We start from the raw sequence: 20,187 nt of genomic DNA, 5'->3' as shown, positions 1-20,187 counted from the left end.
CATGGTTCCTGGCATGTGATCATATTCACTGACTAAATAAATGAAATTTCGTTGGAAAGTCATTTATTGGATGTAACCCAAGGTGGGAATCTTGTAACTTCAGCTCTGAGCCAGAGACTGTCAGGCCTCTACCCAATGGTGTATTTTCAACTGATTCCCTACTCTGAAGGGAGCAGACTCAGTGGGGAAGTCAGTTGATTAAGAAGGAAGGAGACTAAATATATGCTTTTATTATATCAAGCCTAAAAAAATGTGAATGGGTATTTTGCCTGTATATATCTGTGTGTACCACATGTGGGCCTGGTGCTGTTGGAGGTCGGAAGAGTGTGTTGGCTCTCCTGAAACTGGAGTTACAGACAGTTGTGAACCTCTATAGGGGTGCTGGGAATCAAACCAATGTCCTCTGGAAGAGCACATTCTCTATCACAATCTATATCTCTCTAACCCCTGAACCAAGTGTGTATATGTAAATATATATATATATATATACATACACACACACACACACACACACATATATATATAGTTTTTCTTTGAAATAGGGTCTCACTATATAGCTCTGGCTGTTCTGGAAGTCACTATGTAGACCAGGATAGCCTCAAACTCAGAGATCTGCTGGCCCCTGCCTCCCAAAGGCCACCATGCCTGGCTTAACTAAGTTTCTCTGTGTAACAGTTCTAGTTGTCCTGGAACTCGCTCTATAGACTAGGCTGGCCTCGAACTCTCAGAGATCTGCCTGCCTCTGTCTCCTGAGGGCTGGGATTAAAGGCATGCGCCACTACTACCCTACAGACTTTTAAATTTTAAGACACGGTCTTTCCAAGTTTCCATTGAACTTAACTCTGTAGCCCAGGCTGGCCTTAAACTGTAAACCTTCTTTCATTAGCTTCCTGAATAGCTGAGGTTATAGACCTGTCCTAGGCTTTATTGAGGGGATGTGGTTTGGCTCAACATATGAGAACCTTGGGGCAGTTGTTTACCTGGTCCATAGTTAAATGTTTTTGCTAGAGTGAAATCAGAACCTCATCCTAAAAGTTCATTCATTCATTTGTTTATTTATTGAGACTGGGTCTCTCTACACAGCTCTGGCTGTCCTGTAACTTACTATGTAGACCAGATTGGTCTTGAACTCATAGAACTCCACTTACCTCTGCCTCCCCAGTATTAAAGGCCACTTTGCCCAGCTTTTTAAATTACATTTCCTTATTTTGTTTGGGCGTGTTACCTGCATGTATGTACGTGTACCACATGCATGCCTGGTGCCCATGGAGGCCAGAAGAGAGTGTTAGATCCCCAGGAACTGGAGTCACAGATGGCTATGAGCCACCATGTGGGTGCTGGGATCTGAACCTGGGTCCTCTGGAGGAGCAGCCAGTGCTCTACTGCTGAGCATCTCTACAGTCCCTGTCCTTAAGACCTTAGAGCTGTGAGGTTCTGATAGGTCCCCAGGAAGATCCAGGCATAACAGCTTTCCTAGGGTAGCTTCAGGAACTTGGAAACTGGAGGCCCAGTCCCTGGTGCTGTGATGGGAAGGTGGCTCTGCTCATAATCAGTTTTCAAGCCTTGTGACATCAAGGATACCAGTGGGGTGAGCACCCAGTTCTGTTCTGCCCAGTCAGGAGATGACAGGTTAAGTGGGTAGCTATGCTAAATCTTATAAATTGCTTGCAAGTATGTCTCTGCCAATTACTAGCTATACAACTAAGATAAATAAGTGTGGGTTTTTGAGTTTGTTTGCTCTCAAGCTTCTTTCTCAGACAAGGCTTTAGTATGTAGGCCAGGTTGGGCTAGAACTACTACCTCGGCCTCCCGAGTGCTAGGTTTACAAGTGTGTACCACCATGCAAGTTCTTACAGGACCTTTGGAGTGAGAGAAGGCAGAGGTGAATGGGCTGGATGTGGCAAAAGGGTAGTACAGGATCTCTGACCTTATACACCAGCCTCCTTAGTAGGTGTATAGGACTTTTCTTGGTAAAATACAACTAGTGATCTGGAGCTTGAGTACTGGTTGGAGGACATACACTTATCTATTTACTTTTGGAGATAGGGTCTTACTCTGTATCCCAGACTAGACTCAAACTTTCCATCCTTCTGTTTTTCTAGATACTGGGGTTAAAGATGTGCAGCACCATGCCTGGCATTATCTTCTAAATTTTAGCTTATTTTCTTGAGTGTAAGTGACAGAATGCAGCTACACCACTGCAACCTCAGAGTTAATTTCTAGAAAAGCTGTACAGAAAAGAATGTTTGGGAGGCATAGGGGATTTAAACAAGGTCTTGTCCATGCTAGGCAAGGGCTGTACCACTGTGCCACACCCCCAGCTCCTCACTGGATTTTAGACAAGAGCTCTATTGCCAAGTCACACTGGAACCTAGGCCAATTCTCAATTATCTGTTCATGGTTTATTTTCTCTTTGTATGTGTGTTTGAGGTACATGTGGCAAAGCCACATGCCATGTGTGAAAGTCTGGACGGCTTGCAAGAGTCAGTTCTTTCCTTCTGTGTGTGGGGCCAAGGATCAAGTTTAGGTAGTCAGCTTGGTGGTAGGCATCTTTACCTGCTGAGACACCCTACCAATTCCTAGCTTTTAAAAAAAGACCCTTAGGGCTGGATGTGGTGGTACAGGCTCTTGATTTCAGTTCTTGGGTTTGAGGCCATCCTGGCCTATGTAGCAAATTCTAGGCCAAACAAGGCTATGTAGTAAGACACTGTTTAAAGTGATGATGCTACCACTGGGCAAGATGGTAGGCATATAGAAATAGAGATAGCAACAGATAGAGGCACTCTGCACAGACATCTGACAAACTGAGTTCCGCTCCAGAAGCCCATAAGGCGAGTGGAGAGAACTGAAACCTAAGAGTTGTCCCCTGACCTTCAGTCAACACAAGCATGCACAAATAATAAAGTTTCCTCAGTTCCCAGAGGAACTGTAGCCTCTTTACCCAGCTGTTCACATTGTACAATGTTTTGGCCTTGGGTTTGCCTTCAGAACCAAGGGCCACACTGTGCTCTGTTGGGTGTTCTCATGGTCTAGGCTTTGGAGCTCTTGATAGGGCTCTACCTGTAATTATGGAACCAGTTGATGACGGTGCTGGTCTTCAGGTTGAGTTGTGTGGCAAGCTCCTCGATTGTTTTTGGTGACGGATATGGCTTCTGCTGATAAGCTCGCTTCAGCGCTTCTTTCTCCTCGGGCGCCAGCACCACTCGAGGTTTCTTCAGCTGGTGTTGTGGCTGAGGGCTAGCGCCTTGACTGTAGTCAATGCCCACAGAGGGGGGCTCACAGGGCTGGCTGTCACTGACAGAGCTGTGTCGCCGCTTCATATAGGCTGTAGGGAGAGAGAGTGAGCAGGTGAATTTAGGGATAGCTTGGAAACCAGTTCAAAGCCTCAGCTCTGGGAACAGAGCAGGATGCTGAAAAACCTGTAGGCTGAGTATGGTGGGACAACATATGCAGTCCCAACAGTGAGGAAGCTGAGGCAGGAGGATCATGAGTTTGAGGCCAGTCTGGGCTACATACTGAGATGTAGTGTGAAAAAAAGACAAAAACAAAATAGCTGGGGTGTAGCTCAGGGCTAGAGTGATTGTTTAGCATATATGATATCCTGGGTTTGAGCCCTAGCACTCAAAACTAAATCTAACACCACCTCTAATAACGCCCTGCAGTGGAACCATACTGTCTGTCCTCAGCAGATACTGAGGCTCACTCTGATGTCATGTGAGGTCCCAGCTATCTCTGGCCAACCTGACAGTTAAGGGCTGCGGAAAGATCCAGCTTGATGAATACACTGGTGGCAGGGACACTTGGGGTACCTGAGAGGGGCACTAATGGAGGTCACTGGACAAAGCTTGGAAAGGGCTGAGAGACTTTCCAAGAGAGGATATTCTAAGGTCATCTTGAAGGATGATGTTGGTTCATCTAGAAAATATAGGCTCTGGCATAGAAGACAGTAGAAGACTGTAACTGCCTGGGGAGATGGCTCAGAGGTTTATGAGCACTTGCTGCTCTTCCAGAGGTCCTGAGTTCAAACCACATGGTAGCTCACAACCATCTATAATGAGATCTGGTGCCCTCTTCCGGCAAGCAGGCATACATGCAGACTAACACTGTACATATAATAAACAAATAAAGTTTCAAAAAACAAAACAAACACAAAAAGAAAATGGAAATTTAAACTGAGGTGGTGAATGCTTATAATCCTAGCACTTGACAAGTGGAGGCAGGAGAATTAGGTAGGTGTTCAAGTCATCTTTGGCCTGGACTATGTAAGACCCTGACAAGAGAAAAAGAGTAGGGAAAAGAAAGAAAGAAAGGAAGAAAGAAAGAAAGGAAAAGAAAGACAGAGAGAAAAGGAAGAAAGGGGAAGGAAGACAATAATAATGGAAGTCAATGACTGAGATAAAGGTAATATCAAAATGGAACCCTAACAGACCCCAGCATGGTGTAGGAGGGTCTTCTTTCTATGTGTTGCTTTCATTGATCGAATAAAGAAAACTGCCTTGGCCTTTTGATAGGGCAGCCCTTAGGTGGGCAGAGTAGACAGAACAGAATGCTGGGAAGAAGGGAAGTGTGGCAGACGTCATGATTCTCCTGCCCAAGACGAACCCTGGTTAGACTCATGCTGGTAAGCCATAGTCAAGTGGCGATACACATTAATGGAAATGGGTTAATCAAGATGTGAGAGTTAGTTAATAAGAGGCTAGAACTAATGGCCAGGCAGCAATTTAATTAATACAATTTCCATGTGGTTATTTCAGGGGTTAAGCTAGCTGGGCGCTGGGAATGCAGCCCGCTCCTCCTCCTTACAACACCAGCACATCAGCACATCACCACAGGAGATTTCCAAGGAGAAGCCAAAAAGGGCCCAGAGGGACAGTTTGGGGCTATTGGTTCTATAGAAAGGGCTCAAGAACCTTGAGGGGACGGACTGACAACAGCATCTAGCACCACAGGGAGGAATGTCAGGAAGGACTAGACTGGACTTTGTACTTGGTAAATATGGGGGAAAATAAAACCCATAGAACACAAGAGGTTACGTGGTATTGGGCGGGAAGGAAGGAAGCAAGGGTGGCCAGTGAAGTTGCTATCTGTGTTGGGAGGCTGAACTACAAACATAGGCAATTGCTCTGGGGAGACTGAGGCGGAAGAATTTTTGTCAGTTCAGGTTCATGAGGGGTTACACAGTAAGACCTAGTCTTAAAAACAAGGAAGGGAGGGAGGGAGGGAGGAGAGGAGGGAAAGAAAGAAAGGAGGAAAGAAGAAATGAAAAGCAAAGACGTGACTTCTAGAGGGTAAGTGCAGGGCTAGGAGTGACTTTTTAGTGAGTGAGTGACATGAGTGTGGCTCTGTGGTAGAAAATAAACTTACTGCACACTGGCTCTGAGTTCGGTCCCAAACTGTTCCTCACAAAGATAAGGAACAAATTCTAAGTGGAGGAGAGAGGCTATGGAGAAAGCATTGGGGAGGAATCCAGATGGCTAGACTGAGGCAGGATCCTGAGCCTGGAATTGGAAGGACAGTTGGAAACAGCGATCGGGTCATGGGATAATGGTAGTACCACTGATGTCTTTCTATAGGAGGCTATGGGGAGGGCCATCAGGTCTGTGGAGTAACACTGAGGACCCCACAAAAGTTAAAGGCAGCAGTCTGTTAGAGGTAGTCCAGAGGCACTTAACAGCCTACGGGGGACAGAGGAGTGTGCCTGGAGCGCAGCGCTAGCAGGGGTACTCAGGGTTGGAGGAGTGGAAGATACTTGGCGAGAAGAGGACCATAACCAGAGAAGTAGAAGGGGATGCCAGAAATCCAGGGGACCCATCCTGGGTAAGTGGAGCAAGAAGAGAAATAAAGGCAGGATATAAGATGGCTGGGGAATCAGGAGTCTGAGTTTAGGATCTGGAAGGTGGAAGAATTTGGTTTGGTAACAAAGTCAGCCCAAAGTTGAGGAGGAGTTCTAAGAACTTGATACCTGGGTGCTGGACTGAAAAGAAAGATCATCCATGTGGGACATTTCCTGGCTGACACAGGACAAGGGCATGGTCAAAAGCCACTGGCTTGTGAAAATGTAAAGTGATTGACAGATTATGCAGACAGGAGTTTTTCATATATGAAGGCAGGATGGCGATGGATCCGGAGGAAGAGATCTTGCTTAAGGTGTACCCTGAATGAACATGTAGGTATACAGGGGAAGCGCAGTGGTGGAATTGAGGTCCTGGGATGCTGTGTGGGCTCTCTGTTGTGTGCCTCTGTTATAGCAGACAGTGCTTGGAGCCACAAACCACTGTGATTGCTTTAGCAAGGAATTGGTCACACTACTCATCTCCCCACTCCTGCCATGTGTGTGTGTATGCACATGTGTACATAACACATGTGGAGGCCAGAGGACAACCTCCAGCAATGTTCCTCAGGTGTCATCCACCCTAATCCCTTTTTAAATTATCATGTGTGGGTGAGACAGGGTGGGACAGTATGTAGCATGTGCAGTGCTAGAGACGTCAAATTCCATGGGTCCTGGGTTATAGGTATCAGCCATAAGGTTGCTGGGAACCGAATGAGGTCCTTTTTAAGAGCAGCAAGTGCTCTCAGGCACCGAGCTGCTTCTTCAGCCCTCCCTTTCTTTTAGTTTTGAGACAGAGTCTCTCATGGGTCTGGCACTCATTGAATAAGTCAGGATGGTTTGCCAAGGAGCCCCTAGGATCCACTTGTCTTTCTGACTCCCTTGTGTTGGAATCACAAGTACATGCCTGTCATTTTTTTTTTTTAAAGGACAAGGTCTTTCTATATAGCCCTGGTTGTCTTGGAATTTACTGTGTTGCTATGTAGACCAGGCTGGCCTTGAACTGCAGAGATCCATCTGCCTCTGCCTTCCTGTTGGGATTAAAAGCAGGTGTGACAACATACCCCACTTTATTTTTTAAATAAAGTGTGTTCCAGGGCTGAAACTCAGGTCCTCTTGCTTGCAATGAAGCACTTTATTGACTGAGCCATCTCCATTTCTCTCAATATCTAGTCCTGGTTATCATTTGTAGCCTAGGGTGGTCTGGAATTCATGGTCCTTCTGACTCAGTTAATAGAGTGCTGGGATTATAGATATGTGTCTCCATACCTGACATTTTAACAGAATACAAGTTAATCATTCTCACTTTTTGCATAACTGCCTGACTGCTTCTTCTGTTTCTAACTCTTGTTCTCTGGAGAGGTTGGTATTTTCATCGTCCTTGGTTGCAAGAAGAGAGCTTTATGCTAGGTAGTTAGTGAACTCTACCTACTATTTTATCACCAGGAAACTATTGGGAAGGTACATCCTGGGGGCTATGGATGGGGATCAGTAGAGGATTCTATTCCCAGCACTGCATAAGCCAGATGTGGTGGTGGGTGTCTCTAATCCCAGCACCCCAAAAGCTGAGGCAGGACCACTAGGAATCCAGGATAGCCTGGGCTACCTAATAAATTGGGGGGGGTATGATCAGGAGTTCAAGGTCACTTTTGGCTACAAGAGATTGTCATATATATGAGAAAGAGATGGAGAAGGGAAGGGGGGGGTGGTGAGGTGAGGAGAGCCAACCTCTAGATTAACAGTTCTCAACCTGTGGGTCACAACTTCTCTGGGGGTGGAATGACCCTTTCACAGGGGTCACCTAAGACCATCAGAAAACACAGATATTTACATTATGGTTCGTAACAGTAGCAATATTACAGGTATGAAGTAGCAACAAAAATAATTTTATGCTGGAGGGGTCACTACAGCATGAGGAACTGTATTAACTGCACCATTTGTAAAATTGAGAACCACTGTCCTAGATACTCAGGAAGTGACAGTCATCACAGGCACCAAGGGGAGGACCAAGCAGTAGCACCTGCTGTGTTACTGACAGGTCAGGTGCCCAGTTACCTGAGAAGGTTAGTGAAGGCTTCCCTATCTAGTAGCTCCAGTAAATGGCTTAATAGCCATTCTAGGGACCTTGGATGCCCCAAGGTGTGGGCTCCATGAAGACAGTATCACTTTTGTGACACAAGATGGCACCAGAGCCCACGTGGAGGAAGCTGGAGGCATGGAAAGCCTGGAGTATCTAATCTGGGGTGGGGAAGGGGAAGAGGCTATAAAAGAGCCTCTTGTAAATGTCTGAAGGGACAGGGTTCAAGGTGGCCTGGTATCATACTTGTGGTGGCTGGTCTTGGCTTTGACAGAAGTGGGGCATTTAATATTATCTGGGTAAGTACTGGAAACTGTTGGAACTCAGCAGCACTGTTTACTAGCTTCTTTTGCTTGTTTTCTTATTCTTGAGCTAGGGTCTCACTAAGTTGCTCAGTCTGGTCTACTCACTCTGTAGAGTAGTTCTGATAGGTCTTGAACTATCCTCTTCCCTTCTCGATAAGATTTCCTGAGGCTTACTGTGTAGCAAAGATGACCTTAAACTCCTGATCCTCCTGTCTTTATTTCCAGAATGTTGGTGATGAAACCCAGGGCTGTGTGCATGCTAAGAACTGGGCTATATAGCCTATGCTCCTGTTTCAGCCTCCCATGCCTTATTCCTGGCTTGTCTATTGTTTCTTCATAGCATTCTCTGTGTTTTTTTGCATGAAATTTAATACAGTAAATTAAAAAATTAGCAAGTCACTAGGCTTTCCAAGTATATGGTGTTGCCTGGAGCTACCCTGGAGGCTATGGCCTGAATCACACCTTAGGATGGGCCACATCCAGTTGAAGTGGCCCTTGATGGGTGGAGAGCACACTGCTAATAGAGGCATCCTGAGGTCCCAGTGTGGCAGACCATTGACATAATGGTACCAGCAATGGCAGCTCTTCTCCCAGCTTTCCAGGGTCAGGGACAGAACCCAGGGCTTTCTACATGCTAAGAGAGTACTCTACCACCCAGGCTAGCCCCAGCCTCCTCTTTACAGGTATGTACTATCATGTCTGGTTCAAGTACTTTCTTTCTTGTATTTCCCCCAGTACTGGAGGTTGAACCCAGGCCTTCTACATGCCAAGTAAGCATTTTATGAACTAGTTACAATCCCAGCCCATCAATATACGTATCTTAATGAGCTCTTCACCATCTTCACAAGCCTTTAGCCTGAGGTACACACACAGAAGATGATGTAACAGATGTAGTAAGTGAGCTAAAAGGCAGCCAGCAAATGAGCCATTACCACAGACTGTGATGTGCTCAAGGGTCACAAGATCTTTATTTATAGACTCTTGGCCCCAAAGAGGGACAAGTCTCCCTTGTCCTTTGAGCTACTCATTGGCTGTACTCGCCTAAACTAAGGTGCCCTGCTTTACAGAGTCCTGATCAGGATGAGGGACCCATGTCCCTCCATCTCTGTGGAAAGACTTCCAGGAAGGATGTGTGGGAATGATGGTGCCTGGGTGGCAGAAGGTGGGCAGGTACCTTTTTTCTCCATCCGCTTCATGTCCATCAGCTTCTCCACGTTGTTGGGGTCGTTCAGCCATAGTTGCATGCGGACAAAAGGCTCTCGTCCTTTCAGACTGAGCTTATGCCAGGGCTTTGGGCGGGCAAGAAGGTCGGAGACAGAGCCCTGGGTGAGCCCCAGGATGGTCTCCCCAAATAAGCGCTGACCTGGAAAGCAGATGTGAGAGATGGTCACTGACAGACAGGGGCAAGCAGGTGCCCAGAACCTGAGCTAGACACATGGTTCAGTGGCCCATAGCCTGGACTGTGGAGGCCTGGCCTACAGCAACACTTTGTAGAAACATTTTTCTTTAGTTTTTATAGGCTGGAGAAGGAACCTAGGGCTTTGTACATAGAAGGTGAGTAGTCTATTACTAAGCTACACCCCCTGTCTCTTACTGGGGGATTCTAGGTAGGTGTTCCCCCTCGGACCTAGAACTTCAGTACTGAAACATTTCTTTCACTTGTCTTCTAACAGTTTCATTGGCAAGGGAATTAGAATACACTTGCATTCTACCTGTATTGACAAATGACTATGCTTTTGGAAAAGCTTCCATACACACTTGTAATTCTAGCACTTGGGAGGCTGAGGCAGGAGGATCAGAAGTTTTAGGTCAGCCTGGGCTACATAGGGAGTTACAGTAGCCTCATGAGAAAAAAAAAGAAAGAAAAGAAAAACTTCCAGGAGCCAGGTGAACTGAGGGTGACACCTGCAGTCTATTAGAGGCAGTGAAATCCCTAAGCACAAATCAGAAGGTGGAGTGGCAGCTGCTCAACTCTCACAGGCAACTTCTAACCAGAGGCCAACTGGGTGTCTTGTTATGATTAGCAAGGCAAGGGTCTTACTGAGAGAACAGGCACTTGACCCCTGGGTCACAGCAGGAGGGAAAAGGGGTCTGGAAGTTTTGGGTTTGAAAGGCTCACTGGCTTCACTGCTTCTGCAGTCTCAGCTGCCTTTCTTAATGGGGCTCAGAAGACCAGACCTTCCCTGGAGCCCTGTCTTCTCTCAGGCAGGATAAACAGCCTGCTCTGGGATGACTACAGGGCAGGTGGCTATGGAGGCTGCAAGAGCTCCCAAGCCTGCACTGTGTCACAGACTTAGAAGAAGTGCTTGCAAGCTGGAAGAGATGGCTTACCTTGTGCAAGCATGAAGAACTGAGTTAGATCCCTAGAACTCATAATAAAAAGTTGGGCATGGCTGTGTGTGCCTATAATCCCTGGACTGGGGAGGGGAAGGCAGGAAAACCCCTGCAACTCAATGGTCAGTCAGTCTAGCCCTAACAGTATGCTCCGGGGTCACTGAAAGATATTGTCCCAAAAACTAAGAGTTTGAGGAAGACAATCCACATTGATTTCTGATCTCCATGTGTACAACATGCATGCACATATACATACAAAGTGGGTTTGCTTCCTCATTAAAGCCATTCCTCTGCATGGTGGAGAGAGGGCTGCCATTTTTGTTGTTGTTGTTTTGTTTTTTGAGACAGGGTCTCTCTGTGTAACTGCTCTGGCTGTCCTGGAACTCAATTTGTAGACCAGGCTGGCCTCAATTTCACAGAGACCCACTTGCTTCTGCCTTCAAGAGCTGGGATTAAAGGTATGTGTCACCACTAAAGTTATATATCAGAATCTATTATGACCTATATGGACTGATGGGAAGAGCTTGAATGAACAAAAGCTACTGAGTGGAAGTGGAGATTGGGATTAGAAAAGCCACCATTTGGTCTAACACAATATCTGGGATATAGGATGCTAAGCAGAATGTGCCAATTCCACACTGTGGCTAGAGACTATGGAGGCTGACTTATGCTATCTGTGGTAATGTCTTCAGCTATGAACTGAAAACACTATAGGGAACATCCAGAGAAAATGATGTGTCACTATAACTATAAATATGGTTGACTGTGTGGCCAAATTTAGTTTAGGGGATACCCCCCACCCCATTTTAACTTAAATTTACCAGGTTAAGGTTATAGCTCAGTGCTAGAGCATTTGCCTAGAATTCCCCAGTGAGGAGCTAGGAGTGTGTCAGTGGTTGAGTGTTTAAATAAACACGCCAGGATCCAAGGTTAAGTTGGGAGTGCATCTGGATCTTGATCAGGGGTCATCTCTGTTGCCTGATGCAGCTTGACGCTGACCACTCTGTGACCACAACTACATCCAGGGTCTTGTAGGAAGGCAGATAACTTTCTCCACAAGCCTTAAGAGCCACCAAGGGGGACTACTTCTGATTGCTAAGCCCAGGTGATGGGCTACAGGCTTTCTTGGAAGTTTTTCAGGGTAATAATTGGTCCTATGTAGCACTTGGAAGTGCTGTAGGCCAGCAGGGTACTGCTCTAGCTGCATGTGATATAAGCCAACTAACTTTCCAGTAGGAATGGAAGCTGGTTAGTGATGCCAAGGAGGAGGCTCCAGTGTTTGTCACTTCCAAACTGTGATCTTACAACTTGGTGGTTTGAAAGGAGATTTTTTTTTTCTTCTGCTATTCTCAGTGTTTACATGGAAGGATGCTTTCTAACTGGGAGTGGGTAGCAGGAGTAATCAGCCTGCTTCCTTGGACTTGTGACAAGTCTGTGAAGAAGGGGATGACTCAAGTGTAGGAATCCTTCCACATTTCAATAACCGATGAACATATGGGCTTTGGGCTGTTCTCAAATCAGCAGCTAAATTTTCATTTTTTTATGAATGAATGATTACAATTGTTCCCAGTGGATGTTTCTTTTCCCTGTGTTCTGTTTTGGACAATACATTGCACATAGGGGACATAAATGTGACATAGGGGAACAAGAGGATGGTTGGGCCTGATTCTAGACTGTAAGTCACTGGCAGACTTCACTGAAACTCAGTAGCAACTTGTGTGTGTATATGTGTACATGTGGCAGCCAGAGGACAATTTCGGTGTCATTCCTTAGGCATAGTCTACCTTCATTTAAATTTTTTTCTTTTACATTTATCTAGGTGTGTGTGTGTGTGCGCGCGCGCGCGTGCGTCAGCCAGAAGATAACTTGTAAGAGTAGGTTTTCTATTCTACTCTGTGGGTTTCAGGGATTGAACTTAGGTCATTAGGTTTGACAGCAAGTGCCTTTATCCATGAGCTATTTTTCTGGCTCTCACCCTGTATTTTTAAGACAGTTCTTTCACTGGCCTGGACTTCAGCTAGGTTGCTAGCTGGCAAGTGAACTTCAAGGATCCTGCTGTCCCTGCCTTCCTCACACAAGGATTAAAAATATGCTACCATGCTTAGCATTTTTGTTTGTTTTTGATTTCCGAGACAGGGTTTCTCTATATAACCACCCTAGAACTCACTCTGTAGACCAGGCTGACCTCGAACTAACAGAGATCCGCCTGCCTCTGCCTCCTGAGTGCTGGGATTAAGGTGTGAGCTACCACTGTCTGGCTCAATGCTTGGCATTTTTTACATGGGTTTTAGGAATCGAACTCCATGCTGCATGGCAAGAACTTTACAGACTGAACTGTCTCTCCAGCCTCAACTGCAATGTTCCTCTTGTCTTATTCTATCCTGGGGAAGGTGAGACATGCAGCTCTCCCAGAAATTGCTGTACAGTTCCAGTCATTCTGTGAGGCTGTCTCAGTGTGCTCATTTCATCGACATTTTCACTTGGGACTCATGAGGACATACGACCCACAGAGAAGCAGATGTTTTTCTTGACATGCCTGCCCAGGAAGGCCTGACTGATCAATATAACTCTGAGGAGGCATGATAACATAACAATGACAAGATTCCTAATATTCTTAGGGCCATAGCAGCTCCTATCCAGCAACAAGAGAGCCTCATAAAACCACTTCAGGCAGAGCCCAAGTTAGTTACAGCATGTATAAGGCATATGACCTATGGTCGACACCATTAGAGGGTGACCAACTTAGTACTGCAAAGCAAGAGAGGTAACAGTAGCAATATTAGATGGCTTCAAGCTTCCAGGTAGGTACCTCACAGCTACTAAGAGTCACCAGCCTGTGATAGTCAGAATCAAGCCAGTATCACTGAGGGGGTGGCTTACAAGGCACACATCTTGCCCCACAACAGGCACATTTAGGAAAAACGGGTAGACTTTGTTTTTTGATGCCCATGAAGTGACCTAATGCTATAGGATTGAGCTGATCCATTCTGAAATCCACTATGGATTTAGGCTCTTCAGGGCATGTCCTAAAATAAGAGGTGTCTATGGGCCACCTGATCTGCTCTGGCTTATAGGCTGTCTTCTAAGGTATGTTGGGAGTGGGCCTGGATTGACTCCTATGGTTCTTGTACGCTAGTGAGCAGGCTAGAATTCACACTGTAATATATTTCATATTTTGTTTGTTTGTATGGAACCCAGGGTCTCAAATATTCTAGGCAGGTAGTCTACCATTAAGCCACACCCCCAGCACCTCACTTGGGGATCCTAGGCAGGTGCTCTACCACTGAGCTACATCTCCCAGGTAACTTATTGGGCAATTTTAGGCATATGCTCTGACTCTGAGTCACATCCCGGGACCAGGTTCTTTAAAGTATGCATGTCCAACATGTAGCTTGACAGTTATCAATGTAGCCCAGTACAAAATCAAAATATTAATATTATGAGATTTCTGTTTTAAATTTCTTCTGTGAGCTTTGTATATAACAACTCTGTGTGGTAAGTAAAAAAACTTGAATATGGAGATTTTAGAGTTTTTGACTAGCTCAGCCTGCAGCCCCTTCCCTTACACTTTCAAGGCTTCAAACAGGAAATGACTGGATGACTGGTGACCCGGCAATGGGGACCTACCGAGGTTGTTGTCCGTCAGCACCTCTTTGACCCTCTTGGTTATGCCGTAGGTGTCCAGCTCGGGAGACATGGCTACTAATTCTTGGATGCTGAGGGCTGAGTGTCCAGAGAGAGGCAGCGGTGTTGTGGGTTGGGAGTCTGAGGCTGGTGGGTCGCTGGGTTCTGGCGGTTTGCCTTCTTTACTGGTCTCAATGGCAGGACAGGGCTGCTGGACCAGTTCAGTGAGACTCTTCACGGATTCGCTGGAACTCATTGGGGACTCAGGGGCAGGGCTACAGCTGGCAGAGGTCTTTGGAGTGCTTTCTAGAATTAAACACAACAAGAATGGCTGCTGAAAACAGTCATCTTTCACCACATAACTGACTTTACTTACTTAGGAAATGTTAATTAAATCCCCTGTTCCAGAAGGGTAACGTGTGGTAGTCCTCAGGACTGTCTGTTACTCCATAGTTCTTTCATTAAGTGTAACCTCTAATTTTCTGCATTAAAGGAATAAAAATAATAGAACAAAGGCAAAAAAAAAATCAACTAAACGTTCAAATAAAAGGTTTCTGAAGTCTTAATATCAGGGCATTTTGCTAAAAAAAATGTCATTATGACTGCTATGATTTGTTCTAATCAAACCCCATGATTCTGGTAATTCAGAGGGACTGAGGGTTGAGTTTAATATATGTGATTATTTCTTCTATATTTTCCAGAACAAAAATATATGGACAGGAGGTGGAGAGATAGCTCAGTAGGTGAAGTGCTTGCCTTGTAGGCATGGGGATGGATCTAAGCTCTATCCCTAGAACCCAAGTTAAAAAGACAGGCATGGTAGTGTATAGTTGTAATCCTAGCACTGGGAGGCAGAGACAGGCTGCCCTAGGGCTCACTGCTTATTCATCTTGCTGTACTCAGTGAGATTCAGGCTAGTGAGAGACACTTTCTCAAAAAACAAGGTGGATGGTGCCTATGGAATGAGAACCAAAATTGTCCTCTGGTTTCTACGTGAATATACAAGTGTGGACAGATCATTTTAGGTGAGGGTTGCCTATGAGGCTAGATGGTCATATGATTACAAAGACTCTTGAGGGCTGGAGAGATGGCTCAGCGGTTAAGAACACTGGCTGTTCTCCCAGAGGTCCTGAGTTTAATTCCCAGAAACCACATGGTGGCTCACAACCATCTTTAATGAGATCTGGTGCACTCTTCCTATATATATAGGCAGTACACTCTTGACCCAATGCCTCAGCTGTTGGTCTCTGTGGTGGTCCAAGGAGACTTAAGTCTTGGGATCAGATTGCTTTTCTATGAGACTATCAGAGGTGCTGAGGCTAGCGGAAGAAGGATACCAAAGAAAGGTGGCATGCCTGCTCTGCACCAACCTAGGGGCTTGGTGGTCCTATTTTTAGAAAACCGTGCTCTTTGATCATCTAGACCATACTGTACTGGCACCAGAAAGGTGTGGAGACCATCAGGCATTGCGTGTTTCTTGCTTTAGAACAGTCTGTGTCTTGTTGGGGGGTGGGTACTGATGGTGCCCAGTGGGAAGTGCTACACCTTCCTTCTGGCTGAGTGTGATGGTTAATATGGCCAGTGTGAGAGGATGAAGAATCACTGAAGGCCAGTCTCGGAGATGACTGTGAGAGCTATGCGGACAATTCCATTCCATGGGCTGGGCTCTAGGACTGAATAGAAAGGAGAAAGTGAGCTGAGCACCAGCATCCATCTCTCTGCTTCCTGACTACAGATGCAATGTGACGAACCGCCGAAGCTCTTACTGTCATGACTTCTCTGCAATGACAGGTAGTGTCCGTCCTCTCAATCCATGAGCTAGAAGCTTTCTGTCCTTAAGTGGCTTCTGTCAGGCATCTTGTCATAATAACAAGAAAATAAACACAGGAGCAACCCCCCTACCTCTCTTTAGTAGCATCACCTGTAAAATCTGGCATACTGCCTTGAGCTGGTTTGGGGGGTGTATTTAGAACTGAGACTGGTCATATCTTAATTTCCAAGGACACAGAGAACATCAAGAAGGAAATGAGAATGACTCTTATCCACAAGACCCAATCTGTCTTTGGCCTTATTCAGTGTTTGGCACACCTTTCCTCATTTCCACCGAGGCTGACATATCATAAGGCCATGTAGGAGGGGTCAGGCAAGGTGTCTGAGTGATGATAATTGTATTGAAATGTACTTTTTTTTCCTAAGAAGGTCTCTATTCAACATAAAGCTCTAATTTATAGCTAATCCTGCCAGTGGCTAATAGATGAGTGACTGGTGATGTTGGCCAGAGTCCAAAGGCAGAATATTCTGTGTCTTCTCTTGTTTGCAGCTCCTTCAAGCTGTGACAAGTCCCTCAATAGCATTATCAGCACAGCTTCAGGTAGCCAAAAATACTGTTGCCGCCTGGGTTAGGGGTGTGGTGTAGTGGCAAAGCACCTGCTGCTGAGCATGTTGAGTGCCTCGAATTACATTTATGGTTACGCCAAAAACCAAACCAGTACACAACCAAACAAAAAACAAAAAAGGAAACTGTTATCTGACTAAAACATAACAGCAAAGGCTTTATGTGCAGGTATACACGCCCATACAGAGACCAGAGGAGGAGGTCAGGTGTCCTGTTCTATTACCTCTTACCTTATTCCCTTGATACAAGGTTCTCACTGTACCTGGAGCTAGGCTGGAGGCCAGGAAGTCCTAGTGCGCATGGGGCTATGTTAGGCACGTAGTAACAGTTGGCTTTTTAAATGGGTGCTCGGGGTTTGAACTCAGGCCCTCACACTTATGCAGCAAATGCTTTTACTACTAAGCCATTTCCCCATAGAATTTTTTTCTATATATCTGGACTAACACCTCTCCTGTATTCAGGGAGTAGGATATACATTAAAAAACACAAATATCTTATGAATGACTAGAAAGAACAAAACTTGAAATGGAACCACAATTGAATCCAATAAGTCTGCGTAATGTCCTCAATTGGTACAAAGTCCCACTATCTCATAAAGTTGTGTGCTCAGCATGGAAAAAAAAAATCAGGTTAAGAAAACAACTGAACTGCTTGTGAGACATGTAAAAGAGATGAGTGTTGGGGCAGAAATGGCTTGAATCCATTTTTAAGGCAGTATGAATCCTGTAAATCAGATTTCTTCTCTCTACTCACCCTTGGGTCACCAGACAACAGGGTCTAAAACCTAGCAAATGCTGTTTGTATGTCAGAAGCAGCGAAGGAATTGCACTGTAAATTCACCCATGCGAGGGAGCCCATTGGGCAGATCATCTATCTTATTCACTGACTACTGTCAAGAATAGCAGGCGTCCCAAGCATGATAAAGAGATTTCTCCTAGGTTTGTGTCCTTTAACCCACAGCAAGGTCAAAATCCTGGCTGCCTGCAGCTAGTAGACAGCACAGGGCTGGTGGCTCTCTGGGAGGTAGGTCTTACCAAACAGCTCCAGTTGTCTGCTAGTCCTTCTCGAAGTTGTGTTCTCAATAGGCTATGCAAGGCCTGCAACACCTAACAGGTATGCACCTAGCATGTGTAGCGTTCCTTTGCGTTTTCCACTGGCCTTGAACTCACTACCTATCTGGGATTACAGGTATGACCTACCATGCCTGCTTTATTCAGTGCTGGGGATTGAATTGAGGGCTTCTTTGGCTCCATGGTGTTGCTGTGTCTTTGTGAGAGCTGGGGGCAAGAAGCTGGAAGGATGGAGATGCAGGCTCAAAAGCAACTTAGGAGACAGTGTGGGGGGTTCAAAGATGTGTGGTAGGAGGATCTGGATGAGGTCTGGAGTCCCCTGCATAGCAGGATGTGTAGCGAACCATTCAGACGGGGCATGCTGTTGCAGAGGTGCTGTGGGGCAAAGTGGGACACACGCTCTCCCCTCCCCCAGCTTAAGTGTGGTAGTGACCACCTATAGTCCCAGTACTAGGGAGGTTAACACAGGAGGATCTTGAATTTCAGGCCTTCAGGAGTTATGTAGCAAGAATCCATTAAAAAAAACCAAACCAAAACAAACCAAACCAAAACCCCTAAATGAAAATCAATCAAGGCAGGAAATGGCTCGGCTGGTACAGTGCCTACCATGAAAGTATGAAAACCTCACATCAATCCCTGAGACGGCATTTTTTGTTTGTTTTGTTTTTTTGAGACAGAGTTTCTCTGTAGCTTTGTAGCCTGTCCTGGAACTCTCTCTGTATAACAGGCTGGCCCCAAACTCATAGGGATCCATCTACCTCTGCCTCCCAAGTGCTGTGATTAAAGGTGTGTGCTACCACCACTGGTGAGATGACTTTTTTAGCAGGTAAGAGCACTTGCCATCAAGCTTGATGACCTGTGTTTGATCCCTGGGAGGGACCCAGAGAGGAAAAAACTGATATCTGAGGATTACTCTTTGATCACCTTATGCACAATATGACACACATGCACCTACACATATCAGTCACACAAAAATAAATAAATATAAAACAAATCAGGAAAGCAACCCTTCAAGTCTGACATAAACAAATAAACGAACACCAAGAACCTAAGTACAGTGGTAAGTACTTGTAATACCAGGCCTAGGGAGGTGGAGACAGCGGAGCCCTAGGGCTCCCAGGCCAGTGAGCCTAGTTGAGTAGGCAAGCTCCAGATCCAGTGAGAAACCCTGTCTCAAAAATTAGGGTGGAGAGAGACAGAGGAAGACTTGTCACTGACCTCTGGCCTTCACATGTACCATGTGCATGCAAACCCTATATAATCATGTACATGTGTGCACATGCACAAAAACAAAAAAAGGAAACCCTACTTTGTGATCATGTGTCACACCAGCCACCATGGAAGTGACACTGACTAGGCTTACTGTGCACAGGTGCCAGGGTGACACTTATGGAAAGGAATTCATGCACTCAATCCTCATGACCATCTTTCAATGCACAGCAGAGGTGACCTGGACACACTCAGATGTCTCATCCTACAAAGCCACCTGCACAGTTGCTCAGTGTTCACCCTGTGCTGCCTGACTGCTCGAGGCCTGTTTTCTGGGCAATGATTCTACAACACGTGTGTGAGCAGCAGAGATCTCAAACATGGTGATGAGTCACTAGAAGTCAGTGGCAAGGGTCAGGGAAGGGGCTCAAGGCACTTTTTTTTTTTTTTTTTAAATAAACCTCAGATGCACGAAGCTGTGTGCTGGAGACCTGGGCCGATGTCTTGCTCCAGTCTCCTAATAACCCTGGTTGGACACATGCCCACAATGCAGGCTGGAGAACTGGCTGGCTCTATCTGGTCGGATATCCTTGGATAGAGCAAGGATGGGAGTCAGAGCAGAATGGAAAACTGCATTTCTACCTATAATGTTGTCTCCCACCACCAACCTGACAACCTCTTGGCCCCATCCACCCTATCTATTATCCACAGCCCCCATCCAGCCATCCACTGTCCATCTATCAATCCATTCCCACCATCTTTATCTTTTATCCATCTATCCATTTTTTTTTCCTTTTCTTTTGGACAAGGTCTTACTATGTAGCCCTGTCTGGCCCAGAACTCATAAGTAGACCAGGCTGGCCTCAAATTCTTAAGATGATTCTTTCACTTCTACCTCCAGAGTACTGACATTAAAGCTATATGATACCATGCTGACTTTGTTCATCCATATTAAAAATTTTTGGTTTTTAAAGTTTTATTTCTTTTTAAAAACACTATCTGTCTGCTTGGGTGCACATACTATGGCACACATGTGAAGGTCTGAGGACAACTTTAGAGTTGGATTTCTCCTACTATGTGGGTTCTGCAGATCAAACTCAGTTTCTCAGTCTTGGAAGCAGGTGTTTTATCTGCTGAGCCATCTTGATGACCCTTCTGCCCACATTTTAAAGCACCTACTTTGTGTCATATGCGTCATGTACTCTGCTAGGCACTGGAGAGAAAGTAGACAGACCTCCCCAACAACAACAACAACAACAACAACAACAACAACAAAAACCACAGATCCCTTTCAACAATCTAAGCAGCCTTAGGCCTGTGATAATTAACGGCGTAATTTGCAT

General features: G+C 45.6%; 1 protein-coding gene across 6 annotated transcripts in view; it reads right to left on the bottom strand.

Annotated features, from left to right (window-relative positions):
• Positions 1 to 20,187, bottom strand: part of Cux1 (cut like homeobox 1) — a 329,325-nt gene that overhangs the window by 28,259 nt on the left and 280,879 nt on the right. For 4 of the 6 annotated variants that reach the window (XM_041648337.1, XM_041648338.1, XM_041648339.1 and 1 more), the window contains 3 exons: positions 14,174 to 14,476; positions 9,387 to 9,575; positions 3,061 to 3,325 (listed from right to left, as the gene is read on the bottom strand). The exons of the other annotated variants lie outside the window; for them this stretch is intronic. In XM_041648337.1, the coding sequence (XP_041504271.1) occupies positions 3,061 to 3,325; positions 9,387 to 9,575; positions 14,174 to 14,476 (757 nt within the window). The remainder of the gene's footprint in view (positions 1 to 3,060; positions 3,326 to 9,386; positions 9,576 to 14,173; positions 14,477 to 20,187) is intronic. 6 annotated transcript variants of the gene reach the window in all.

Source organism: Microtus oregoni, unplaced genomic scaffold, assembly GCF_018167655.1.
Source record: "Microtus oregoni isolate MIOR12 unplaced genomic scaffold, Mior012 000003F_ref0000135, whole genome shotgun sequence".
NCBI classification, from domain to species: domain Eukaryota; kingdom Metazoa; phylum Chordata; class Mammalia; order Rodentia; family Cricetidae; genus Microtus; species Microtus oregoni.
The sequence above is the reverse complement of the archived record's forward strand: the minus strand, read 5'-3'. Positions and strand labels throughout refer to the sequence as shown.